The following is a 27,291-nucleotide window of genomic DNA, read 5'->3' as shown; positions in this document are numbered from 1 at the left end:
TTTCCGCAGTCGCGATATAGAGTTTATTAGTAATAAATAATAGGAATATAGACATATACAATTTCAAGTTTTTCGTCTCAATGGTCATATGTACAATGCGGGAAAAGTGGAAGCACTTGCCAACTCAAAAACAGAAACAAATGCGTTCTCCAGGGAACCACAACAAACAAAATCGCGTGTTATTTTCTTCTTCTCCCTTTTTTTTTCTTTTGTCACTTTTTTCCCGGGACAAGTGGCCACACAGGTCGTCGTACGGTGCTCCTTCCCTTCCCGCCCTCGTGCTTCTTTTTTTGTTTTTGTTTTGTTTCGCAGCCCAGCGAGAGCGATGCTCGCCGGGACACAGACACACGCGCAGACACACTGAAAAAGCCACTCACACGCACAGCAGCTGTGCTAAGAGGGGACCCCGGACATGCGGCGAAACGCAACGGTCTCGACAGAACCAAGCTAATCAAATAAGCAAAAAAAAGGAGTTTTTTGCGAGACAGAAAAAGAAGAGGAACGACGACAGCTTTCTTTTTTCTTCTTTTTTGTCCACTCTTCTACTGGGATTGATTGAGACGTGGGCCGTCGCCAGCGCGCGCCTTCGGGAGATGAGGCGCGCTTGCCCGCGCGGGCTTCTCGTGGTTGAAACGCCGAAGCGCCGCAAAGAATCGCGAGAACGGGGAAGGAGGCGTGAGAGCGTGTGTGTGTGTTTGTGAGAAAGAGAGATCGACATGCTAGATAGACATACGGGGCGCAGGTTCGAGAGACGTCGGGGAATCGCGGGAGGCAGGCGTGCCTGATTGCAAGGAGACGAGTGCGCAGGTTCCTTTATATAACGAGATACAGGCTACAACAACGTTCGCCAGCTTAGCACTTTTTTTTTCTTAGTCTTTACAGAAATCACGGGCTCGGACAGGGAGCCGAGCCCGAGGGCTGACGACGCAGGGCCGCGGCCGAGTACGACGTGGCAGCCGCGCCCAATGCGCACGCCACTTCCAGGGATGGGGGATTCCTCCGCGCCACGCAGCGTCATCGGCATGATATGCAACATCATTTCGGCGCGCAGCTAAAGCGCTCATTCCGGGGCACCAGCGGGGCGCGTTTAGTGCCTCCCCGAAGTGGCGCGCCACGGTCCGCAGAGTCGCACCGCGGAGAGAACGCGATTGCGACCAGCGCGAAGAGGGCGTCAGACAAGTACTTCTATAAATTACGCGGCGCCCACCGACAAAGGTGGCGCCTCCGAAGTTGTCACAAAGAAACTCGGGAATAGCGGCCCTGCTAATGCGCGCGCACTAGGAGCGCGCAGAATGCGGCAAGCCCCAGCGGCGAAATTTCCTTATTATCCGCGTAAACGTATCAGGCGAGGGGAGTCTCTTGCCGTTTGTGGCGCAAAACTCGCGCTAGGTCTGTGCGCAAATCTACGTGCCGGATACATAATAGAAAAGATGCCGCCCTGCCAACAAGCAGCTCGGCTGCGGTCTCCTGGACGAGTTTTCACCTACCAAAACTGACACCCCAAGTGAAAATACATGGCTGCACAGCACCATTCCCGGAATCTTGCACGCGACAGCAGCTCTCACCGGTTATTGCGTCGTTTCAATCTCGCCGGCTCGGCTTCTCGCGTGCCGCATTGCAGTTTTCAAATTACGATCTCGGCCCTTATTCGCTGTATCCTGTTCTTTTTTTTTTTTTGCCTGGCAGGACCTAGATGACGGCCTTCTGTGCGCGCGCACCTCGCGGTCCCCGCAGAGCAATCGGCCCAGTGCTTAGGCGCAGCCAGCGAACAAAACGGCTGTGTTTCTTTTTCTTGTTCGTGCCCCCCGTGAATGACCCGCAAGCGGCGAAACAGGCAACAAAGCAGGCTCGCTGATCCTCTGCAGCGACGGCCCCTGCTGGCGTGTGGCGAACTTTAGCGGCGACCTGGCGACAGTGAAAGACGAACAGAAAGAGCGGCAAGAGGAGAAAAGGCCGCCCTGCTGGCGCGAGCTGGGCGGCCGAGATTCTCGCGCTCTTGCCGAGTGATGATGTGTTCAGACTGCGCACAGGCCTATCTCGACGTGCGCATCTTTGGTTGTTCAGACGGCCGTGGAACAGCAACCAGTCGCAGAGGGCCGGCTTTTGCCATCTGTGAGCAACCAACTGAAGCCGTCCTAATGAATATATTTGCGAACGCTTTGCGTTTTCAATACAAACGTGAGCATCAGCGTGCATGAGGATAAAAGCAAATGCCTGAACCTGACGATCCATGCGTAATTCATTCTTGGTAATCACACTCAACTATAGTACAATATATGCATGTAGGACTTGAGACCCCACGAAGAAAAAAAAGGAAAGAAAAGGTCGTTTCTATGTACACGTATAAAGGCATTTCCCAGCACGGTATCCCGCGCAAGCACTACAACATCGACACATCGCTAACTCGCGCTGTTCTTTTGAAGAACTCAAAAAACAAACACAGCATCACAAGGTTTGATATGGAACACCGAGGTGCACTGCAGAAGGTATGTGGTCACAAACAAGGGTTGTCGCTCGGAATAGTTGCAGAAACGTTTCTTGCGGTCACTACTCCTGTGAAACACCGGACAAGACGCGCAACATAGAGAACAACCTCTGAGCTACCGCTGTCCCGCCCTTCTACCACCCTTTTCCGAACACACGGACAGGACGCGGTGTTTTGGGAAAGAACCAGCGCAGCCATTCAACTCTATCGCCCGTGCTTCAAATGCCTTATTGCAAACACTGAAAATTTTCCACTTCCCATCGATATGTAATCAATGACAAGAGTGAGCTCAAAAAAAGGAGAAAGAAAAACATTTGGAAAGAAGACGAGAGGGCGTACATCACGTTCATAAATTAAGGAATGTTGGTTCTGGCGCGCACATTAAGGTAGCCAGCCAATGCCTTCCAGCCGCCACCTCGTGACTGCTACCGGCGCGTGGAATTCTCTTTTGCTTGAGCATTGCCACTCTGTGGATTGCCAGGCGACTAGCGTCCCCAGCCTGAACACTTGGTTGCGGGCAGCCGCATTAAGGTCAGTTAAGTAACGGTCGCAAAGATCTTTAAGTGAAGACCCGATCGCCGGAGGCGGCGCAGTTGGGCATAGGCTGGCCATGCTCACACAAATCACTCAAAGAGTCTTTAGTCCACAGACTGTCATCATCACAAACGGGGTTCGAAGAACGAGGTGTCGAAAGAATGAGAATCACATGGAAAGATTGCTCCGCGTCCCAGCTTGGCGAGCCACACAACTGTCCTGCCGAGTCCCTGGGGGTCACACGTACTTACTGGACAACTGCTTGGCCAGTTCCGTGTACTTGAGAAACTTAGAGTGCGGGCTCTCGTCGGCAGGAGCCGCTGGCGAGCTGGCCGGCGGCGAGGCAGCTGGCGACCCAGCCGGCCCGTGGCTACCGGCGGCGCCCTGCGACGCCTCCTTGGGCGCCGTCTCCTTGGTCTTCCAGGTAGGCGAATCACCCGGCGCCGCCACAGAGCCATCCTTGATGAAGTGCATCTTGGAGAGGTGGTGCCGGTAGGCGCCCTTGGACACGAAGTGCGTGTCGCAGAAGGCGCATTTCATGAGCGAGTCCGAGGTGGCTGCGTCGTTGCAGGCCCAGCTAAAAGCCAGGATGGAGCCAGGGCTTGCCGCCTGCGGCGCGTTGGCGCGCGACAGGTGCGCGTCTGTCTTGTCCAGCAGTTTCTGCAGCTCCTTGAGCGGATGGTCCGAAACCGCGTCGCCTTCACCGTTGTGCTGGCCGCGCCTGGAGCGCGACGAGGTTGCGGCTCGCGGGCTCTGCTTGGCCTTGGGAGATACCGTCTTCATCTCGGCCAGCGGCGTGTCGCAAGACGAGGACGACGACAGATCGTCCGTGTCCGGCCCACCGCGCTCAGACGACCTCCGGGAAGGCAGGCCGTCAGCGATCACCAGGTCGTCTGCGCCCGGCGAGCTGGCTCTCGTCGACACGGACTCCGCGGGCGACCGAGGTTGGCTGAGGCGCTCCGGGTCGAGCACGGGCGGCTCCGCGTCCTTGTCAGGCGAAGACACGCCGCTGCGGGGCGAAGCGTGGTTGGCCGGTGTCTCTTCGGAGGGGCACGGCGACGCGAGGCCTCCCGTCAGCCGTGGCGAGTGGCCAGCTGACTTGATGGCACCGTAGCGAGGCGAGCCCGCGGGATGCCATGGAGGGTAGACTTCCTCGTCGATGCCGAGTCGCTGCAGTATCCCAGCCGACGTGGGTCCTCCGCGCTTGCCTTTGCTGTCGAAACTCTTCTCGATGAGCCTTTCGATTGCGTTGAGGACCGACGTTGAAGACGATGACGTAGAATTGGGCCTCTTCTCCGACTCGGCGGAGGCCGCGCGATCGGGCTCGGCAGACTGCGGACGCGGCGACTCCAGCGGTGGCGGTGGAGGCGGAGGCGTATCGTCCTCAGCGCTTTTGCGCGACTCGTTGGAAGAGCAGGGCTCGGGTCGAGCCTGCTGCTGCAACGCGGTCTTGAGCAACTGCTGCGAGCGGCTGCAGCTTTTGATGTGCTGGACAAAGTCTTTGGCGTCCACCTTCTCGGCGCACTCTTCGCAGGCAATCTTGCCGTCGGACTCAGCAGCGCCAAGCGGACTCGGCGACGTCTGGTTGCTCGGTGCTCCAGAACGTGCCGTCATCTCCATACGTTCCAATTCAAGTAGCTTGCGAACAGGCAGCGACTTCTTGCGCCGCTCACGCGTCTGTCGGCGTCGCCCGCCACCTTCAGTAATAGAGCGAAGAATATGTTCCTTGTAGTGAGAATTCTTGACCATGTGGTAACTGAGTTCTTTCAACGAGCCGAACGCCTGGTCGCAGACCTTACACGTGAGTACCGCGTTGACTTGCGACTGATTAGCGAGCTTGTCCTCCGGAGTCCGCCATGAAATTATCTGTTCCTGGCTGATTATGTTTGTGTAGTGCTGCGTGACCCTCATGTGCGTTGTCATGTCGGCAAGCGACTTGAACGACTGTCCGCACCACATGCACTTGAGGATCTGCCTTGTCTGTTCAGCGCCTTTCCCCAGCCAGACGTCTTGGCCGCGAACCAGTTTTCGGGGAAGGGGCACGCCGTCTTTCGTGGTTGCTCCAGAGGCACCTGGCGGCGTAGCCGTAAGCTTTGGCGGGGGAGGAGTGGTATGGCCTGCTGAAACGGGCGGCGGTGGCGGTGCGGCTGCGTGCATTCCAGCCATGCCACAGCGCGGAGACTGCTTCATGTGCAGCGTCATGTCTGCCAGCGACTGAAACGATTCCTTGCACCAGACACACGTGAACACATCCTTGGTCTGCTCACCGCTCCGACTGATCCACTGACTTTGCCACGGGTTCTGCCTGTTCGAGGCTGGCCGGAACGCATCTCCCTTACTAGATGTCTTTTCAGGAAAGGCAACTTTCATCGCAGAGCCCGTTGGATGGCCTAGTTCGGATGAGGCGCTTCGTTCTCGTTTCACCTTCCCGTTCCAAGAGTGGTGCTGGTGATGTGGCTCGGGGCCAATCGCCCTGGCAGCCATGCTCACTGGCGCCGGAGCTGACGGCATTCGAGCCCCAAGCCAGGGCCCTCCGGGAGTCGGTTCTAGTCGTCCCAGTTTTGCAGGCTTGTGATCGTGCGGCACCGTTCGCGCTCTTCGCCGGGACACCGACAAGTCTAGCGGTGAATCGGTGGCCCCGTTAGATGAAGGGCCTTCTGCGATCGGCATGTCTTCATCTCCAGATTCCGCTACATCGCTTCCCGATGGCTTCTTGAGACTAAAATCGAGCGGGGCGTCGACTTCGCCGCCGAGCTCTTCGTTCATGTCATCATCTTCCTCCTCTTCTTCCTCCTTCTTGACGACGACCATGGGCGCAAGGACCGGGGGCGCTTCATCCCGAGCAGGGGTGCTGGTCTTGCGCGGCGGCGCCTCTCGGTCCTCTGGCTCTTCTTTGAGCACCGCCGGCTCGGCGGCCACCTCTTCATCTTGCATGGGCGAGGAGGGAGCCTTGGGCGTCGCCGCCGAAGCACGCTCGCTGTCCACCGGCGAAGACCGCGGCTCCGCAGGAGGCGTCTCGGCCGGCAGTGGTGGCGAAGTGCTTCGCGTGTCGCTTGTCACCGAGCCGTCCTCCTTGGCCTCGTCGGCAGGAGCGTCTGCCTTCGCCTCTCCTTCCTCCCCTGCGAATGAGTAAAATAAAGAAAAGGAAAAGCGGAGTCAGACGACGTGCAACTGGGGAACGTTCGCCTGAGCGCGCAGCTCCACAGTTATAGAAAGGATGCAAGGGTAATATAAGCAGGCAAGAACGGTGAAAGAATAGTTATCACCAACGTAAATGCATGAAGCACGACCCACTGTTTCGTGCGCTCTTCTGGTTACCAACCCACTAAACATCGCACTACAGTATAAATAGAACACTCCTCACGGGTCGAAAGCACACTTTTAATGTTACTCTATGGATTGTGCAAAGTGGTTGCGAGCAGCCGAAGCGACGGGGAAAATATCCACACGCCACATAACAATAAATTTCAGCCACATACTCTAGAACCACTGTTTGTCATTGTTATTGTTGGCCTTGCAGGTCTGCCAGAAAATCAAGCTCCAAGTAAAGTTTAGGCGTACCCGCATGGTGCAGAAGTAACTAGTCCTTCTCACTGCTTGGTCCCCTCGCACATTACTTCTGGCATGTCAGAGAGTAAAATCAGACACTTTTTACTCTCTCTGTAAATACATGTGGTCACTGTGTTCGGTTATTGCGAGGCGGAAGGTTACTCGTGCTACTTAACAACTGCTACACCGCCAGCAGTGAAAGGAAAACATCAGTGAGTCCCCTTTTTGCTTTCCAGTCGACGTCAACCGTAAGCCGTACATAGATCTCTCCGCACACACGAAAAAAAAAAATCAAAAGTGTCTCTCCCGCCAACGCGACGAGCGTGCCGAGCAGGCGCGCGCTGGCGTCGTTCTTCGCTCCTGTCTCCGTCAAGTATCAGCCGACGCAGAGGCTGCCATGATAGATGGCCCGCGCTTGCGGAAGCCAGGTGCTGCTGTTGGCTGCGAGCGAGTGTGGCTGTTGTTCACCGCTGAGCGTACCTGCTCCGCCGTCGACCGTTTTGCGCCTCGCGAGGACGCGCATGATGTATGCCACACGCGCCGATGACGCGTCTAGCTTCACAGTCAAGCGGCACACCAGGCAGAGCTGTACCGCAACTTCAACCGATTATTGCCCTGCTAACACGCTGAACACGTTACGCGATCCGTTTCCCCGTCCTACCTTTATTAAATGCTTCACACTGACGTTCCCGAGCGCCTGCTTACAACTTCTCGCCAGCTGTTCTCAGTGCCCAAGGAACTATTGCAAAACCACAGTGCGTGGAATGAACTCCCGCCAACTGCAGCACGACAGTTCATGCAGTTCACCGCAGAAAGTGATCGAGCATCTGACGAAAAAAGCAGACAACCCGAACAGAATGTCGCGGACCCACAGCAAAATAAGAGGCCAATACATCGGCTGGAATACAAAAGCAAAAACCTCAAGCTGGCCACCCGAATATTCATTCACAAATCATTTATAACGCGAGACCTGCGCATGGTTACACGGTGCCGTGTTTACGGTGATCGGATAGAAAATGAGCGCTGTCCAATCACGGCCATTGTGCGATGTTCGCAAAAGATTTGGCCAGTAAAACTTATCAGTCTTTGACCACCCGCATTCTCGATTATGTTCAGTACTAAGGTTTAGCAGCGTCAGTTTTCATTTATCTTCCTAACGATTATCGCTTTATGAATAAGCGTGCAGGTTCGTTAGTTGCGTAGTTGCCATAAGCAAGAGCGACTGGCGTTCACGGGTGTTCTCCGAGTTTCATTAAGAACTTAGTTGACTTAAGTTCATGGGGTTAGAGGTACCAGAACCGCGATGCGATTATGAGGCACGCCTAAGTTGGGGACTGATTTCGACACCCTAGGGTTCTCTAACGAGCGTGGTACGCGAGCGCTATAGCACCCATCGAAATGTGATCGACGCGGACGGTGCTGAGCCTGCGACCTCGAGCTGAGCTATACACGCTAGTGATGCAGAACTATCGGTAAATTGACTATCGATAGCATCGATAGTTTATTTGAAACTATCGATAGTGTAGACAAACTATCGATAGTCCAATCGGTAGTACCATGGGTAACATTACTAGCGATTGGCCCGCCACGTGCTGGTTCACGCCCCAACGGCCCTGAATAAAGTTTTTCCATTCCATTCTATTACTACCACGCGTGTTTATTGCTTTGTTTTGGTATATTCCGGTTTCACCCACAAATACTGTTATCAACGTTTGGCGCAGACCACGCCGTAATGTTTGAGAAGCTTCACGATTGTTTCAGATCATTCTGTTAAGATTACGCGCCGCATGCGAATAGTCCAGTTTATTCGAGAGCTTACGCGAGCACCAGCGATAACGCTGGAAGGTTCGATTATTGATGTATAACAGATGACGCGTTCCACCGATGATCAGATTACTCGACGGCCAACGACTGTTGTCGCTGCTATCAGTGCGCAGTGTGTATCGGTTGATTTCTGGGCACAAGTTCGCCCAAATAAAGAGCTCCGTATTTCCCAGTCTTTCTGCAGCATTCTTCACCGTCGCAACCACGTGACAATACTATCGATAGTAATGTGAATAATGATGCTGTTGTTGGCCGACCATATTGCCAAAGTATTTGCGATAGCCTATTATCAGCTTCGCTTAATATATGAGGATTTTTTGGCGAAAGAAGTTATTTCCGTAGCGAAAATGTCGCAACATGTCCATCACTAAATATGCAACTAAAAACAACGAGTTACACCTTACAATGAACAAACTTAGTTCACGATATATATATATATATATATATATATATATATATATATATATATATTTATTTATTTATTTATTTATTTATTTATTTATTTTGAAATCATATAAGATGCAATATAAATTTGAAGCCGCGCAGTTCCACCACATGTAACGCCTTTCTTTCCGCTACGGCTGAACAGTTTGACTTTATGATCATGTGTCAACAAAGCACTCAGGTGAAGAACGCAAGCATGTCAACTTTCTTGCCCTTCAGCCTGCTCCTTCGGCTCCACTATGTACCACGCGCGCGGGGAACCTAGTTTATTCAGCAGTGAGTTCGTGCTGTTGATTTTATACTATCGATAATACCATCGAATTTTTTACTATGGATAGCATTATCGATAGTATTTTTTACCATCGATAGTTCGATAGTGACTCAGCTATCGATAGTATCGATAGTACCATCGATAGTTCTGCATCACTAATACACACACGCCATGGCCACTGGGTTATAGAGGCGGATAGAACTCAGATAAATTAGTCTATAATAAAAGCTAATTGAACGAACAGTTTCACAAGCTGTCGATTTGTCTGTGGACATTAAGATCACATATTTTCTTTTCAAGCTGTCTTTTCGCATCTTGCCACAGACATTGGGAAGCTACTGGCGTTTTCCACATGAAGCGCATGACCAATAAGACCAAAAATTCTAAAGTTTAGAATTCTGAACTGAATGTCCCTCATCAGTTTCTGTCCTTATCCCTTACAGCATAGCTTAACTCTTATTCCCCTTCGCCATTGGAGTGTAGCCAACCAAGCTCAGCCCTGTTTAACCTCCCTGCCATTTCGATTATCACTCTCGCTCTCTAAATACAGCTAAATACGGTGAGAGAGGTGTTCGCAAATGGTCGTCCATCGAGCAAATTCTTTTTTTTTTTTTTTGTTCGCGTTCTATCACTACGTGTCGTCAGAGACAGATGCCCATCTCTGAACATGCACCTCAGAGTACTGCTTAAACGAGCCCCGCGACGGTGGTCTAGTGGTTATGGCGCTCGACTGCTGACTCGAAGGTCGCGGGATCGAATCCCGGCCGCGGCGGCTGCATTTTCGATGGAGGCGAAAATGTCTGAGGCCCGTGTACCTAGATTTAAGTGCACGTTAAAGAAACCCAGATGGTCGAAAATTTCGGAGCCCTCCACTACGGCGTCTCTCAAAATCATATCGTGGTTTTGGGACGCTTTACCCCAGATATTATTATATTACTGCTTAAACGAGCACCTTCCGGGAAAGTTGAGCATACGAATCGCCAGGGGCAAGTGATCTTCCCGCGATTCGCACGAGTATCGAATGTAAGCCATACGCACGCTCCGAGAAGTCAGATGTAATGCTGTACATGAGAAACGCGTCATGAAAAAAAATAAAAAATAAATAAAAGATGAATAAAGCTATTTGCTGCATTGTAGAACATCATGACGTATTGGCCTGGAAAACAGACGATGACTCAGTGGGAGTCGAAGACGTTAGCTATCATTTACAGCCCGTACGCAGGAACTGCGTGACCTATACTATACATATTGAGGAAACCCAAGAACGTACACACCAGCGCGACAAGCGTACGGAAACCGTCAGTCAGACAAACGACGCACTGTGAATAGAAAAGGGTCGAGTTGTTGTTGACATATTACAGCGTTTAACGGCTTTATTTGGGCAACGCCTAGTAGCGAGGCCATTTCCGGAAGACTGTACGTACTTATATTTAAACAGCGAAAGCTTATTTAAATGGACACTGTACAGAGCAACTTAAGTCGTCAGCATTAACGGTTTATTTTTTCACAACGCTATCGTTAATCTCGGATTAATAGGTTGCTAATTACGAGACAAAAGGTCAAATAACTTCTTTTTTTAGAAATTCCTTGCCGAAGGCTCAGGCCCGGTAGGTCGGTAGATCACCGAATTTCAAGGTATGCAGTTTTGCAATAATTCGTGGTCAATGGTAAGTATTTTAAAATCATTAAGTTTAGTCTTGCGCTCTGCGGGAGACTGGTGTTCGATCTCTACCGAGTGAGTAACAACTTTATTCATCAAAGGTGTGAGGGATAAGGGAGGCTCAGCTACGTAGGCTGTCACGCAGTGCTCAAAAGTTGACTATGCGCGTTCACACGCACACAAAATCAAAGACGTCACGTCTAGCTGGTGCGTTAACTTCAGGGCGACGTCGGCCACCGCTACTTCCTTCTTTACGCTTTGTCTGGCTTGCCAATCCTCTTTTGGAGGTAAGAACGTTGTTTATGTTTTGTTTTTTTGTTTTTTCTCATAGGGAACTGTACACATGAAGCTCGAATATTTCCTTCTCTTTGGTGTCGCCTACAATTTGACACGTGCCAAAATCTCATTACACACGCGGTTTCGGATTACACCTGTGAAGCGATATGAACGCAGTGGCACTGCTGCTACGCACTAAGCAGCAAAACCTTACAATCATGTAGTCCCGGCCACGGCTCTACGTAATTCCCGGCACCCCAGTTTTAACGCCTCTTCGTTTCAACGGGCTGCGCAAAGAAATTACGAGTTTGATTACCGTTCCCCTAGCTGCCACATGAAATACCATAACCTAGAAACAAGGTCTATCCATTTATCCTCACGAACCCTATGCTGTAAAGCTATACCGTTTGTGCCATCTTTGAATGCACACGAAGTAGCCCAACGAGTCACAGCCTGGTTGTTGTCAGTACCTTTAAAGCTATCTCTCCCGCGACTCTTTGTTCTTTTTTTCTTTCACTTTTATGCTATAGGGCACATAAAATCGTGCCCTTTGAGTGCTCAAAACTTCATCACCTTTTCGGCAACACCTCTCCCCTCAGCCCAGTGTATTCGCTCATTATTGTTGAATACCGTCGTGCACGCACTCGATAGGCTCACGCTCTGTTTTTACTCAATAAACGGATTACGTATTTTAAAATAGCTCGAACGACGCGGTACCATATGAATAAGGACGCAGCGCTGTGCCTTTCATCGTCTGGGTTCCCGCCATTAACGCCGTTTTAAAATCCCTAGTTTGTCGTGCCGAATCGCGCAAGCATCCACTTCGGCACCATAAGCCGACTTCTCTTTTCCGTTATTCAGCTCGCCTTGACCACAGACCGATATCGGCGGCAGTCATATTAGACTTTCGTCCTGAGAAGTCGTCGCGGATGAAGGCGACGAAGGCACTGCTAAAGTTCTTGAACACAACAGACTTGCACCAGCGGTTATAGACCAATAGCGATATTGTGACATTCAGGAGTGTGACTGTATGTGTGTGTGCTCCCCCTCTAGCTCTCTACCCCTAACTTTCAAACTGCCCTATCCCTTTTTCCCGTGTAGGGTGGCGTACCAGTTTTTCTAGACTATTGAAACTAAAACTGAAACCTCAGGATGTTCGTGTTGTTTGATTGCCCTGTATACGGGGGCACTTCTGACCGACTATTGGTGGCGGACGTTAGCTTTAAGATATTTTAATTTGGTTTTAAAGTAAGCGCGAGTGCTCATCTGAGTTGGCAGCACCTCGCAACATGGCCACAGGTATGACGTAGATCGAGGCCCCTTGTGACGTTCCACGAGTAGAGCGAGCATTGTCCACGTGTGCGCTCCCCATCTCCCTCTTTATCTCTCTCGTTCTCTCTACCGCTAAGTTTAAAACTACCCTAGCCCAGTTTATCCAGAGTGGTTAACATCCCTGCCTTTCTTCTCTCTCTCCCATTCCTTCCTTCCGTTCTTCAGTGCTGCATTTAATTTATTTCTCTGCAAGTGCACTGAATTCATTCTGCCGAAAGTTTCACGAAACCCGCGTCATCGCGTTTGAAATAAAATTTTGTTTCTTGTTGAATGCGAGATCCCCAGCAGCTATAGGTTAAATAGGTGTACTCAATACCACCTGCCTCAGAGGGCAGTGCTTTCAGAAACGACACACGCTGGCACCATAATACAGGGTATTGAACACGTTCGAGCGTCATGCAAAAGCATATTATTATTATTATTATTATTATTATTATTATTATTATTATTATTATTATTATTATTATTATTATTACGACGAAATTGTGGCCAACATCCTTAAATGGAGACATACACCTGTCTAAACACACACACACACACACACACACACACACACACACACATCAAAAACCTATTTTATCGGACATGCGACTTCTCAGGACATGACCACCCACAAGCCAATTACAGCTTCGGTCGCAAGCTTTCTGAATCCTGCAAAAAAAATAAAAATTAAAATTAAAAGGTGAGAGATCTGGCGAGATACAACGACGGTCGAATGTGCCGATTCCTTCCGCCTTCAAGTAACTTGTACACAAGCACCACAGAGGACCACTGAACAAACTACAAGTCTGCAACATTTCGATTTGCGTACGAAACCCTTGTTCACCTCACTGCACGAACCCTCTCCATAGGGAAACTACGCTTTAGCGTGTCACTAAGCGAACCTGCACTGTGGTTGCTTCAATATCTATTTTCTTCTTTTTTTTTCGGACAAGACTGCTTACGGTGGTCTGACTGAATCGGCGATTACAAAGTAAACTTTGCAGATGAATTACTTTTGGTGGCTCGCTTTGAACACGTCAGCAACGGTGTTTCACTGAGCGCACAGCCTTTCGTAAGATCGTTTTGATGCTATGGCAACCGGCCTAGACGATTCAATGAAGAGTCGCAGTTGGCACTGGCGAGGTGTGTATCATACACACCCCGCGGCAGAGTGTCCTGCCCGTTCACAAGGACGGCTCGGCGTTTGCTTGCCGAACACCATGCTTTTCGAAAATACGGGCAACCGCCTGTTATACATGAAATGTATTGGACAGTATAACCTGCCCTGAGTGCTCTACCACTCTGTCCTTGCCCTGTGTTGCTTGGAAGTAGGTTCGTGAGCTTAAGCTTCTGTGTTATTCCGCTCGTATCAAGTTTAAGAAACCTATATATCCGCAAGTCTCTGTGGGCTCTACTGACCCCTTTAAATAGGCTCGTTCATTTGATAAGCGGCGTAGCGACTGCCCGCTTGTGCGGGGTGAGCTGCATCGATTCAAAACTCCCAGCACTCGGAAAACATCTCGACGTAGCAAAAATGTGGACGAAGATTCAGACGGTACCGGGACGTCTACAGGAGATAGATAGTCTCGATTATGCAGACGTGGGCCAGAGCCCGAAATTTACAGGCTACCGAAATATTCACAAGAACGGGGCGTAATCGTGTCTGGTATAAGCGATCTCGAACAGCAACAGTGTTTCTTCGCATACATAGAGTATCCACTCGCTACGTGTTGGAAACGTCGCTCAAGTTCTCCAAAAGAGAGAGAGAGAGAGAGAGAACGTAGTTCAGTATCGTGTCGAACATCCAGCGCCTTACCATGTTTTCTATCGAGGAATTTAAACTGCAGCCACGCACATGCACTTCGCCAGACGGCCCCGTGTTTGAGGCCCGTGTACCTAGATTTAGGTGCACGTTAAAGAACCCCAGGTGGTCGAAATTTCTGGAGCCCTCCACTACGGCCTCCCTCATAATCATATCGTGGTTTTGGGACGTTAAACCCCAGATATTATTATTACTTCGCCAGACGCTGAAGCGTACATTATTTCTATTAGGGGAAGCCGCGGTCGCACTGTAAAGAGTGGTTGCGCATGGAACCCGAAACGTCGAAATACTTATTTTGACGAGATTAGTGGATCACATTTCTGTTCAACATCACTCGACAGAACTTGCTTCGTGCTCAGCGTTACTGCAGGGCAGAGCCCACTGCGTTATTCCACAAGCCTCACTGTGTTAGTGACGCTTGTTTTCTCGACATGACTTCGAACTATCGATATCAAAAGAATGTCATTAAAGCTGAACGTAATGAGTTTAGGCACAATGGTAGACAGGAGCTAATTCTGACAAAAGAAACAACAATTACCATACTTTCATTCAAACTGAAAGAATCAATTTCCTTCGAGATGATGATGAGACCAAATAAACGATATCAGAAGAGGTCGTTCGCGAAACCGAAGAGGCGAAAAAATGCTGGCCGACGCTCACGCCCTGCAGAATGCTCTGTAAAACGGAAATGCTGAACACGCGCTCACCACTGCGTCACACACATGTACGGGGAGCGGGACGAGCCCGAAGGACGCCGATAGGCTCGTGGGGGACGCGTACGCCACATGTATACACTGCTAGCCCTCTTCGATCTTGTATAACAACGGCTCGTGCGGAACGAATCAAAACGCAGTCGAAACTATACTGGGACGCCTATTAGCAGCAGTAGCAGCATGCATGGCCCGCATTCATGTCCGTCTCATACTTGCAAAGGTCGGCCTTCGAAACAGGGCTGCCAGGAGCAGCTGCCGACCCGAGGGCAGGGAAGCAGCCTCACGCTCACCGCCGGCCCTCATCCGCGGCTGCTGCCAGCACGTGGCTAAGCCCCATTGCATGCAGAACGCAAGGCTGCAGGTGTATAGCGCCTCCGAAGAACGCCTCAGGGAAGCACTCCGGACTCATCGAGCTCAAGCTTCGTCGCGGTAACACCGGCGACGAGAACCGCCATATTTGAGGCTATATAGTTACGGTGTTGAGCGACGCTGCTGACTGAAAGTACACAAAACCGGTCAGCTAAGGACCGAACACATACACATACGTCGACTGTTCTTTGCAAATTCCTTCTGCGCTTCTCTGACGCAGAAATATGGAGTTTGAAGGATTCCATGAAGACAAAGCTTTACCTTAACACGGATGGGTAAACTAGGTTGGTTAGCGGGTTTTCAACAACGGATATACGAATGGAGCGTCGGAGCTCGTGGCATGTTGTCAGTTTCCTTCCGCAGGCCCTGCTATGCCTTAAGATACAGAACCATAACACACTTGAATTTCGGGAATGCAACCACGTGCCCATGACGTCAGTGTGGCGTCAAGTAGTTAACGAGCGATTTCTTAGTGCACTTAGGTCGCTGAGCACAAGTTAATAGATGTTATCAAGTTCGGCGCTTGCATACTTCCGGAAATAATGTAATTAAACACTGCCAAGCGAACTGTCAGATTGCGGCTTTATGGAGAGCCGGTGCGGAAAGCTAATCCCCGCCAAACATTGGCGTATTAAAGCTCAAAGTTCATATTTAGCTTGACAACTGAAGCTGAAGGTACGTGATGAATCCATTATCGGGTCGAATTATTGGACCATTTCTTAAAAGAATGCCCGTCCGGACAAATACATTAAGAAAAAAGGATGAGAATATAACACTGTGTTCTATCGATCATCGCTACATGCCAGTCACGAGAGTACGCACCGCGCACTGCTATTGACAAAAGTGATCTTATTTAGCAACAGAAAAGAAGACGACAAGGCGATGGGCATATATATGCGGCGGTGACATCAGGAACGCACCGAACCCCGTAAAGTACTACAACTAACCGCCCAGCGCAGACTTGCGCTAAACTTCGTAACTAACGAAACATGCACGTGATGCGCCTGACATGTGGGTCATAATGACTATGCGATTTCTTCTATAAGCAGGTCACGAAGCAAGAAATCTCTCTCAACAGACGTTACATAGTAAGCCTATACGTGATTACAGACAACCAACGCTGTGGTAGAAGGCTTAAAAACATGCGAGTCTGAAAAAAAGTGCACGAGGCTGTCGGAAGAACTTGGAATCGGGCACTACTGCATTGAATCGAAGTTAGCTTAGGTATTTAGGAAAATGGAAGGTCGATAGAAATCATGGATGGTTACCGGGAGTTTTAAACTTGTTCTTGCTTTTCTTGATGAATGTGATCACACCAGTTTTACCTTAACCTGGCTTTGTCACTGTCATTCGCAAGAACGCCGTTTATGCTCCATTGTATGATAACGCGTCTGTCAGATTACATTTACCGAAATTTTATAACCTAGTGCATGCATGTGCATACAATCATAATTTTTCAAACTAAATGTCTTAGTAGCTATCTGCAATGGTCAATTCAAGAAACTTTTAATTCGATCTTTCTTGGGCACGGTTGCATCCTTCTAAGCATCAGGGTTGCCTCTTTTGAATTTAAGTACAAGGGCAACTGCTTCAAATAAACTGCCAGCAGCGGTGTGCGTTGCTTTTCATAGTATTCAAACTAACGAGTGCTGCATGATTTCAAAAAAATGTCCTCAATTTTCTGTGTTGTGCGTCGCTAGCCTCGTTTTCAAGCGACAACGTTAACCAAGATGCCCCCAAACTTTACCACATGTACGATACAGTAATCGAAGTAGTCGAGAATCGACAGTGACTATCAACGCATTCAAGCACACGTCAGTACTATTTTAGCTCTGTCTGTGTTTATGCGCGTGCTTAGTGTATGTGTGGGTGGGTGGGTGGGTGGGGGGGGGGGGGGTTGCGAGATGTAGAGGGCAGGGAACGTACGCACGGTAGCTTACATGAATACCTTCAATGAAAGTTAGTGGAATGTTAGTGCATATAAGGAAGTTCACAGGTCCCTGTGAACTTCCACTGGAGCTGCCGCCGAAACAGTATTCTGTTTCGTTGAAATTCTTAAGCCCATGAAGTTACTATCGTCACTATGCAAATAAGCGATGGCTGCAATAAGACATGGGTCCGAGTTTGCTGGTAAGACAAGCTTATGGACGCGACAAGTGGCTGCTCTGCGTGTGTGCAGCTTGCCTGTCCAGGCTTTTCAGCTGTTTCCTTCAAAAAATAGTATAGTTGCTTTGCAGTGTAGCATTTGCAGCTCACTGTATTATCTCAAAGGGGACTTTGCTAACTCTCAAGAGTTGATTCATTCTGCAAAAATAAGTAGCGCCAGTATCCCTCATGATCTGCACAGTGAATCCCATTTCACAGCTGCAGCCACGCAAGCTGCCCCAGATTATCTAGTCAGTGCCGCAATGTCTATACTTGACAGACATGTACCATTACAACAAGGTAAATGCAGTAACGTTCGGAGTAGTTTGGTCGTGACCTGCGTCTTACGCTCCTAGCAGATGCTGGGTTGCGAGAATACAGGCGTCGAGATGTGGAAGCACAAGAAATTTAATATCTTGAAGGCTTGAGCTACTTCCTTCCCTTCCCTCATCTAAATCAGAGTGTTTACTATTGATGCTGTGGTTTTCCCGTTCAGCTCAACAATGACCCGCTTGCTTGTCTGTATACGTGTATAACTGTAACTTAAAGTTACGTAACCTGATTGATGGCTTCGCGGTTTCTGAACACTACGATAAATCCCATGCCAAGGAAGGTGCAACAAATGTTCCGACCGCCATCTTGTGAAACGCGACGTCAACAAAACGCTGACAGAGTAGAGGATCGATCCCATGCACAACTTAGTGAGCGCACGTTGAAGGTGGGTCACCAACTGCCGGCCTGAAACAGCAAACGCAGCGTGGCACCCAAATTATGATGGCTTACTCGCGAATTCCATCAGCATGCCGCATTGAGCGAAGACGTCTAGCACTGCGACTGTGTCACCGCCAGTGATGGAAAGAATAACTGAGCTGAAGAGCGGCGTGGAAAAATGCAGCGTCACCTCCTGTGCACATCGCCTAAGTACGTTGGCCTTCGCTTTCTTTTAAGACTTTGGGCTTTCTTTAATATAGACACTGTGATAAGCGCGTATGACTGTTGACTACGGCTACTGCCCAAGCTTATTCTGAACCCTCTCGACCGTCATTTGGCTATTTTTTTATCCAACTTTTTGAGCTAATGCTCTAAGACATTAGCAGTAGAACGATGTTGGAGGTGAGTGCCTAAACTTTCATAACATACCTAAACGCACTTTTCATGTTAGTGTGTTTGTACTTTATATTTCAACTGATTACGTATACTTCAGCATGCTGTCTTCGCGGAGCATATTTTGGAATAATTCTGTAGCGTTAGAGAAGCTACCTGACAGCCACCTATTCCGATCAAACTTGCGCGTTTCTCACAGCTTCTAAACACTTTTAGTGAACTGCCTGTGTGAAGCTCCCTCTGTCGCTTGATATTTTGACGAGCCTTCAAAGTACAACGTCATCGCCAAACGTCACACATATTCGGTTTATTTTCACTAAGCAAGTACGTCGAATTCCGTTCACTGCGATTTCGCGTTACTCTGCCTCCTTGCTAGATGCCGAGGAATACCACAGTCAATGGCATTGAACAGTCGCTTCAAAGTAACCGTTTGAAAACATCGCAGTCACCTATGAAAGCCAACGCATGGTCGATTGACGCACGGCGGGAGCATACCACCTTCTATAAATAGTTCTTATATTCCAGGCCACTCGAATGCAGCTGAGAGAGTTGAACCGAAGCTCTCTTGACTGTTTCACCGCTGTTCAACTCCTGTATTCGCGCATGTGTAATCACCTGCTAAACCAAGTGTGGCAACGTTAACAAGTTCTGCGGACAACTGATAAGAACGCTAAACAGCCAAGTGACCTTCTATGTGCGCAAGCGACGAGAATACCCCGTCGCGTGAGGGTTGAACGTGCGCAACCCTTGAAGGCAGACGGGGAGAGTACATCGCGGCACTCAAGCGATCTTCATAGCAGTGTTCGCTGGTCACATGGGCGTTAAGCTGAGGGGCTGAATCAAAAAAAAAAAAAAAAAAGGAAAAGAAAGGCAGCCTTCGATTAAAGTTCACATGGTGAACCAACCCAAATGGTCAGAATAGAATGGAATGGAAAAACTTTAGTGAGGTCCTTCGGGGCATGAACGAACGCGGATCCCTTCCATTATAGCGTCCCTCACAGTCCTCAATTAGTGGTGACGCTCAAACCTACGAACTGTAAATAAAAGTGTGGACGTCGCCATAAGTCATTTTTGCAACCTCGCATGCCGTTTGCAAAGAGAGGAACAAATAAAATAATGTACAGTGCGGTAAATTAAAACACAGAATTTATAACGTTAGGCGGCTATCATTTCTAAAAAGAAACGACATCGAATTGCCGATAGAAACTGGCGAAGTTAGGTCGGCTTATAGGTAATATAAACCCTCTTTGTCGGGAAACCCACGCTAAGCAGTTATATTAAGAGGATAATTACACTGGCTTCTTTCACAACGATGTCCACGGAGAGAGTAATCATTTGAAACCGCAAGCCGCATTTGTCCCCACGAACAAATTCCCTCGCAGTTAGAAAACGTGAACACCAGTCGAAGTATTCGTGTCAGGAGACCTGACTTTCGTTTTTTTTATGTGCTACATCATTGTTACATTAAAGAAAACGGAAGCATAAATTTCTTCTGACCTCGCGACATCTCTTATTTTGTTTCGGGTCTTTGCGACCCGGGTAAAATCAGAACTATGAGAAGCCTAGTCTTATTTTGTGGCGTTTTAAGCTGCCAAACTGCATCGAATGATAAGTGCCTCAGGTGGCTCCATTCGGGTTACAAGGCGGAGGCTGAGTTCCGACCACGGGTTCGTTAACATTCCGATTCTCTTTCTATTTTCGACAACTTTGTTTCGCATTTCCTGCTCGAGCTGCACGCCGGCATTTACACACGGAGTCTCTGAGGTGCAGGTAAAGCCACGTTCGTCATCCGAGACAATCCTAACAATGTACGCGAGAACTCGGAGTCGACGGCACTGCCACAAGTAGTGACGCATGGTGGCCGCCTTAATACTGACACGCGCAGAGTGAAGATTTACGCAGCTCCAGAGAAATATCCGCGCCCTCGAAGAGGGCGTGGTGCCTGCCGGCTGATGAACCATGCACGTTGACTTTGTTCGACACGATCGAACTCCAAGCGCAGTGGCCACATTACTTTATGACGTACAAGTCTCCCCTTTGCGTTAGCGCAGGCACGGAAAAGTGAAGTGGAGTTCTCTGCTTTTTTTTTTTTTTTTCCAATCCCATCCCAAAACGATCGGATAATTCAAGATTACTTTACAAACAAAAAGCTATGCAATACACTAACGATGGAGCTTGAGAAAATAGTCGAAATGGCCTTGTTCACGGAAACAATAAGCAACGGAACACCACGTTCGCCTTTTGTGGGTGCATGGTGTTGTTTTTGCGATTGCCCCGCCACGGTGGTCTAGTGGTTATGGCGCTCGACTGCTGACCCGAAGGTCGCGGGATCGAATCCCGGCCGCGGCGGCTGCATTTCCGATGGAGGCGGAAATGTTTGAGGCCCGTGTACTTAGATTTAGGTGCACGTTAAAGAACCCCAGGTGGTCGAAATTTCCGGAGCCCTCCACTACGGCGTCTCTCATAATCATATCGTGGTTTTGGGACGTTAAACCCCAGATATTATTATTATTATTATTAGTTTTTGCGATAATATAAAAAACGTACCACGTACTGGCAGGTTCTCCAGTAAATGTAGCTGAACTATTCGAAAAGTTCCAACAGGAGAAATCAAAGGGTATCAAAGAGGCCTTCCTTCTGATAATGGACCCACTTGTGCAAAGCCCATAAAGGGTTGCAGTTTGGTTTGTGTAGTGGGTACACCGCAGCCTAGTGCGCATAACGTTATCATACGCACATCCAGCAGATAGAATGGTTGGCTCGCAGCCAGCAAGTACTCCGAGCCAGTGCTTATTATTATTATTATTTTTTTTACACGGTGAAGGTTTTCAAGTTTTCATTTAAATGTTCACATATGCCGCAGGGTAAGCTGTTAGAGTTTTTAAAAAGTAAAACACATTGAAAGGGAGGCCCCGTCTCGTCGTTCTGGCAGTTGCAAAGAGGAATAAAAAGAAAAAATTAGGCAAGCTTGCAGTGCCTGGGGTAGTTCGCTCTGCCGGTTTTTTTTTTCTTTTCTTTTTTTTTTTTTGCTACGACTCCCCACATGTTTCACTACAGTCAGCCTGCATAGGTAACAGCTGTTCCCGCTGCGCACATAAAGGCCACAAATAACCGCGTTCGCTTCTCGCTAACAGATAGATATAAACGCACTGCAGCAGTTCTGCCATAAACTCTGTCGCGAAACAACGAGCAGTATTTAATGCTTTTTCTCGCGAATGCATGCGCACTACTACTGACTCTGTACAACCTGACGTGACAGATTGACGGCGGACCCTTGACGTCGTTCCTGGTAGAGCTGTAGGTTTTCTATAGGTGGATTCAACGAGCTTATACACGGGGCCAGCGAATGACAGCCGAGCGTCCCACAAAGAATAATGACAGCGTCCTCCATTGCCCGAGCGAACGTGACACAGTATATATACCTAAAGAGACGCGCTCCGCGTGTCCCATTCAAGCTTGTTAGTTTCAAAGCGCTTCGGCAATGCTACGAAGGTCGCGTAAGACAGCTGCCGAGCGTTGCTGCGAGCATAAGAGGGCACCAGTGGCGTTAATGAAGCCAGATTATCGCCAACCAGACCCACTTATTTGGTTAATGCGACTTCAGAGCTGTCTTTCACGACCACGTAGCACCCTACAGCACATTGCACCAGCTCAATATTTCCACTACATACGCATGTCTCGTGAATAGCATTAATTAAAGCGATGTCACACCAAACGAAGTGATGTAACGGACATGCGCGAATCACGGAGGCTCCTTTAGTGTCTACCTGCTCCACTGCTCTACCTGACGTATGGTAGCCTGCAGAGTTCTGAAGAACCACCGTAAATTGTCTACCGCAGTTTCTAAACGTCACAAAAGTGACGGTCCTGGTCGAAGTGTTTACGCACCAAATGTTCTGAGACCTTTCTTTCTTCAACTATTTATATTCTAATAACGTTTTATGAACGCGGTCCCCGTCAGGACTATATATGGAGGGGAGAACAAAACCCCCCGGCGGTGAGATTGTGAGTGTCAATTTCTACACCTGACTCATACGGCATTTGTGCAACATGCAGGGTGCCCGCAGCAAGTCTACGGTAATTCGGGCAACAAACAACTTACGACACTTTGAGACACGCATGCATTATAAGGTGACAACACACTTGAGGCACACGGTGCAACATGCGTTTCACGCGATTCTACTATGCGGGCTGCTGAATGCATTCAGCACATATAGAGTGGTTCGGGAGAGGGAATGACGCTTATTTCCGCAGCCCATCAGGGAGCACGGCGCAGCGTCATGCATAAATGTAACAGAGGTGACACGCACATGCACGTTTCGAGCCTGTGAGATTAGCGTATGGTCCACAGTGCACAGAACAAAAGGATAAGTGCTCCCTCTCAAGTGTCGACATGGGAGCATATCTTGCAGTGTCAAAGCTCTTCGTCACCGTAGTCTGACAGTATCATCGGCCTTGTGCGAACGTCAAATGTTGGCAAATACACCCCAGCACCCACGCTGTCATTTCTAAAAAAAAAAAAAGATTAGAGGCTAAGCATAATTTGCACACATGCATTCCTTTCTCGAGAATAAAGGATTACAAAGTGCCGCTAAAGACAATCAGAAGGCTCCATCAAGCATTCCTGAAGAGTTCTTCCTTCTCTCTTACCCGCTGTACATTGAGCCGCCTCTCTTAGAACGGCCCTGTTCACTGGTGTTTGCCTGAAAACGATCAGCGGGCGGCGAACTTCATACAGTGCGAGCGTTCCATCATGGGACAATAACCTTCGCCGCATCGGCGTATGTGCCGTAAATGGATGATCCCTAAACTGGCTTGAACAATATCCGTGTCTGCAACACCTCAGTGCACCACCGCAGTGCGCTCTTAATGCAATTCGCGTATATACGCGCATATAGATGCGTATTTGCCCCGCGTATCGGAAACACTTGAAAGCAGTGTGCTTTAGTGCCACGAAAAAAATATTAAGAGTAAATTCCGTTGGGCATTTGACCACGAAACCGAAGACAACCAGGAACAACACACGAACATGAGATGGAAAGAGCAGAATTGTTTTCTCCTGATACACTTGTCACCGATTTGCTTCTGAGCGTGAATTGGGCGCTGCGTAGTCAAACACATGTGACCTCCATCCTGTTACAATCAATAGGCCCACTGCACATCGACTTCGATCAGGATTGGAACTACTCCTTGTCAGAGGGTTGTCAAGTGCCGCGCTTCCAGGGAGCACGGGCAGCCCATACTCTTCGCACGCTGCCAAGCATGAGGCCTGAGACCTCCAAAACCGATAACCAGGTCCCCATATGTGAAAAATATTCGTGCAGGGTAGCAGACTACGAACGGCATTCATTTAATAGCTCTTGTAGGCGTTGAATACATTAGATACGCGGATACGACCGCGGCACGTTATTCCGTGCCGTAAAAATTGCCGACAAACCCACTTAGAAAATTCTAAACCAAATTAACCAGCCTTCTCTGCTTCGGCTGATGAGTATAAAGACCGCCTTGAGGGGAACCTCAACATTGATGTTGAAAAGGCACATCTCTTACACACATGATACAAAATACTCGGTGTTTCCGAGGGACAGTATATAGCTGATCGAAGTGCGACTTGTACGGCAAGGTTGTCTTGCATTAGTGATACGACCAATGGAGGAAATGCTGAGCAAAGCGCTAGAGCTGTGCTTAAATCCATCTGCAGGTAACAGCGGGACTTCAACTACTGACTGATTTTTTGTCATTGTGACATGTTCCGGCTAATAACAGAACATGGTGAAAAAGTATTTTCGAACGAAGTTGTAATGCATACAAAGAAGGACGTTGATCCTGCGCCACGCGGTGTTCGTGTTTACGAACTTAGAAGCCAATGCGGTCTGCCTGGCATACCTATGTAGTTGCACATATATGACAAGCAGAAGCATTAGCGGATAACAGCTACCCAATAACCACAAATGAAAGGTGCATTGTGCAATTCGATAAGGATTTCTGTTGCTCTTAGATATTCGCTCATGTGGATGCTATTTAAAGACTATGCGACAGAAGCAAAACGATAACCTACGGACAGTACGTCAGTGGGAGGTAAATGGCGTTAGAGAGCAAGTGGTGAGGTCATACCACTTTGAGCACGCCATTTGCTCCCCAAGGAATATGTATGAATCAGACCACTTTTTTTTTTTGCTTTACCTGCCAACAGATGCATTTCGAATTGTACTCGAGCTGTGTTCGACGCTACACAATATTTCACGAAGCGTGCATGTATAATCGGAATGACATTCACAATCAAGGAACCCTAAATAGCTAAACAATGTTGCTCTCCGTTGTAGTACACACCGGAAACAGAGCAAATCTTGAGAATATGACCATTAACGTAACCAAACCACAAGAAACACGACACCTGCTAGACGCCACGATACTTCATAGGCAATCGTCATGCTGATGTTTTTCTCCGGCACTCTGGTTCTAGGACTGCTGAGCACCAAACGCTAAGCAAAGCAATGACACGGAGAGATCACCAACGACAACACTCAGGCACGGTCACGGCAGAGAAACCTCGTGCTTTCCTGCAACGTTAGTTCGCGTACTCGCCGCGCGATGCCGCCACGAATCAATGGAGAGGCGCGTCTCGAGCGAAAGGCGCACGCGCTCCCGAAAGAGGGCGAGACACGCTGATCAAAACACGAGCACCGAAAATGGGATCAAGCAACTAGCCACCGATGTGCAAACCACGTGGCACGGGGATATGTGACAGGCCGTGGGCGCGCGAGCCCGGCAAGCAGCGAATACGGCGTGACAACCGCGAGCGCGCCCGTGTCGCGCGCAGGACAGGGGCGCGCGCGTGGTGGCCGAAAGTGGTACGTACATTGGTGCTTCTTGGCGGCTGCAGCGGCTAGGCCGGCCACGACGGCGTCGACGAGCGACAACCGGCAGCTGGGCCGCGGCGGCGCCTTGCGCGGCCGGCGCCGCGTAGTCGTGACGGAGGCCGTCGCTGCCGTGACCGCGGGCGCGATCACGGCCACCGCTTCGGCGGACGCCGACCGGATGACCATCCCATCCAGCTTTCTCGACCGGTAATCCAAGCGCCAAGGAATCGACGGTCCCTCACTCGGCTAGCAGCACGACGCCACGTGAAGAGAGCAGGTACGCAGAGCGCATCAGTCCGACCGGCCGCTATTTCGGGAGCACGCAACTCGGCACGACTACGGCGCCCAGGCGCTACTGTCCGTTGCTCCGAAGTCACTGAAGGGAGAGTTGATCGTCAGCGCCGACAGCACGCAGTCGCCTCCTCGCCCCCGGCTCTCCCTCACCCGCGCGCGGAGAGCGAGGGAGCGTGTCGGCAGCCAGTGAGAGAGAGGAGGTTCTCCCCTTCTCCGCCAACAACAATCGCCATATTGGAGTCCATCCAAAAAGCCTCTCTGCGTGACAGACACGCATTCATCAAATGATGATGTACAGTCGCGCGCTCCTCCTCGCCCCAAAGCTCCACAAAGAAAAGCGCTGGAGAGGAGGCCGCGGGAGGAGTGGCCTCCAGCGCTCGCAAATCAATCTCGTTTTGCGCCTCTTTTGTGCCTCACCGCCGCAGCGGCAAGCGCGGGCGCCCCTCGCCGCTGTCGTCTGGCCCGCATGGCCGCCGCGCTCGCGACGCCCTGAATGGCTGCGGCTAGCTCCTCCTCCCGTCGACGCGCCGCCGTCAGGTGCGACGCTGCCGCGCACGCCGCTGCTGTGCACTGCTGCTGGAGAGGAGGGGGGGCGCGCTGGCCGAAACGTCCCCCCCCCCCCACCCTTCATCGCACTTTTCCATGGGACGAAAAAAAAAAAAGTCCCACGCAGACTCCGGAAGGTAAACACCCCTTGCTTGCAGACCACCACGCCTCTAGACATGGAAGTATACATTGTGTACTTCCATGTCTACGCTACCTCAAAAATAAAAGTGACTCCTCGTAGCATGCGTAGCCCAGCGTGCCATCCGCGATCGTTTTACTTATTTGTTTTGCTACAAGTCATTAGCTGCGAATGTTCATCTCCGCTCATTGATTTCGCGAGTTGATCACTATGTATCATTCCATTGCGCATACTTTTCATTTTTTTTATGTCAATGCCCTTGTATTTTAAATAGTGTTGAAACATGTGTTAGAGAACATATCAAATGCAAATATACTGACATAGAGCGTTGGCTTGTTGACCGAGTTAATGAAGCTTGTAAGACTAATTATATACTGTTAGAAACGCTAACCTAGCTCATTATGTTACTAGCATGCCAAGCAATTATTCAATAGTTTGTTCACGCGCCTTACTCCGGCGAACTTTCAGTGCAGTGACTTAGCTTTACGACGTTGCCATCGCCTCTCTGTAATTCATTTTACCGTATTTTCATGCGATATTATTAATTGGAAGACTTGACCCAAAGTACTCGCGACTGGACGCCGTATGACTGCGTAACATTATAATCGCGAGCGCTTTTGTAGTGTGTGTGTATATATATATATATATATATATCTTGTGTTTTTTCTGCGATAAATATCAGGTATTATGGCTCGTAATTTCGTCAGCATGGAAACCTGAAGTCAAACATGGCGGCTATAATACAAACCAGGAAAAGGCGTGCGATGCAACTTAAACAGAGGCTGCACAGTGCATGCATGTGTGTGCTGTCGCATAAGAAAAATATAAGAAGCGGCGAAATATTTCATAGAGTGAACAAATTGCCTAAAGAGTGATTCGTTGAGTGGGTAAAGTTAAACGAGATCCTAAAGACGGTCAGCCTATACAGTAATGCGGTACGGA

The 27,291-nt window shown here is 49.4% G+C and overlaps 1 protein-coding gene across 1 annotated transcript; it reads right to left on the bottom strand.

Annotated features, from left to right (window-relative positions):
- LOC119375690 (protein tiptop) lies at nt 1-26,000 on the bottom strand. The gene is made up of 2 exons (XM_037645899.2): nt 25,370-26,000; nt 1-6,138 (listed from the first exon to the last, which is right to left on the bottom strand). Exons 1-2 carry the CDS (start codon nt 25,554-25,556, stop codon nt 3,257-3,259), a joined length of 3,069 nt encoding a protein of 1,022 aa, XP_037501827.1. The 5' UTR covers nt 25,557-26,000; the 3' UTR covers nt 1-3,256.
- Nucleotides 26,001-27,291: the final 1,291 nt, after the last annotated feature.

The sequence above is a fragment of the Rhipicephalus sanguineus genome, chromosome 1 (assembly GCF_013339695.2).
Source record: "Rhipicephalus sanguineus isolate Rsan-2018 chromosome 1, BIME_Rsan_1.4, whole genome shotgun sequence".
NCBI lineage: Eukaryota > Metazoa > Arthropoda > Arachnida > Ixodida > Ixodidae > Rhipicephalus > Rhipicephalus sanguineus.
This window is presented reverse-complemented; position numbering and strand designations above follow the sequence as displayed.

Bases quoted from the DNA above. Each gene is read 5' to 3' on its own strand.
- LOC119375690 (XM_037645899.2), bottom strand. From the start codon at position 25,556: ATGGTCATCCGGTCGGCGTCCGCCGAAGCGGTGGCCGTGATCGCGCCC. The intron at 6,139-25,369 runs GTACGTACCACT...ACTCATTCGCAG, and splicing joins AGCCGCCAAGAAGCACCAAT to GGGAGGAAGGAGAGGCGAAG.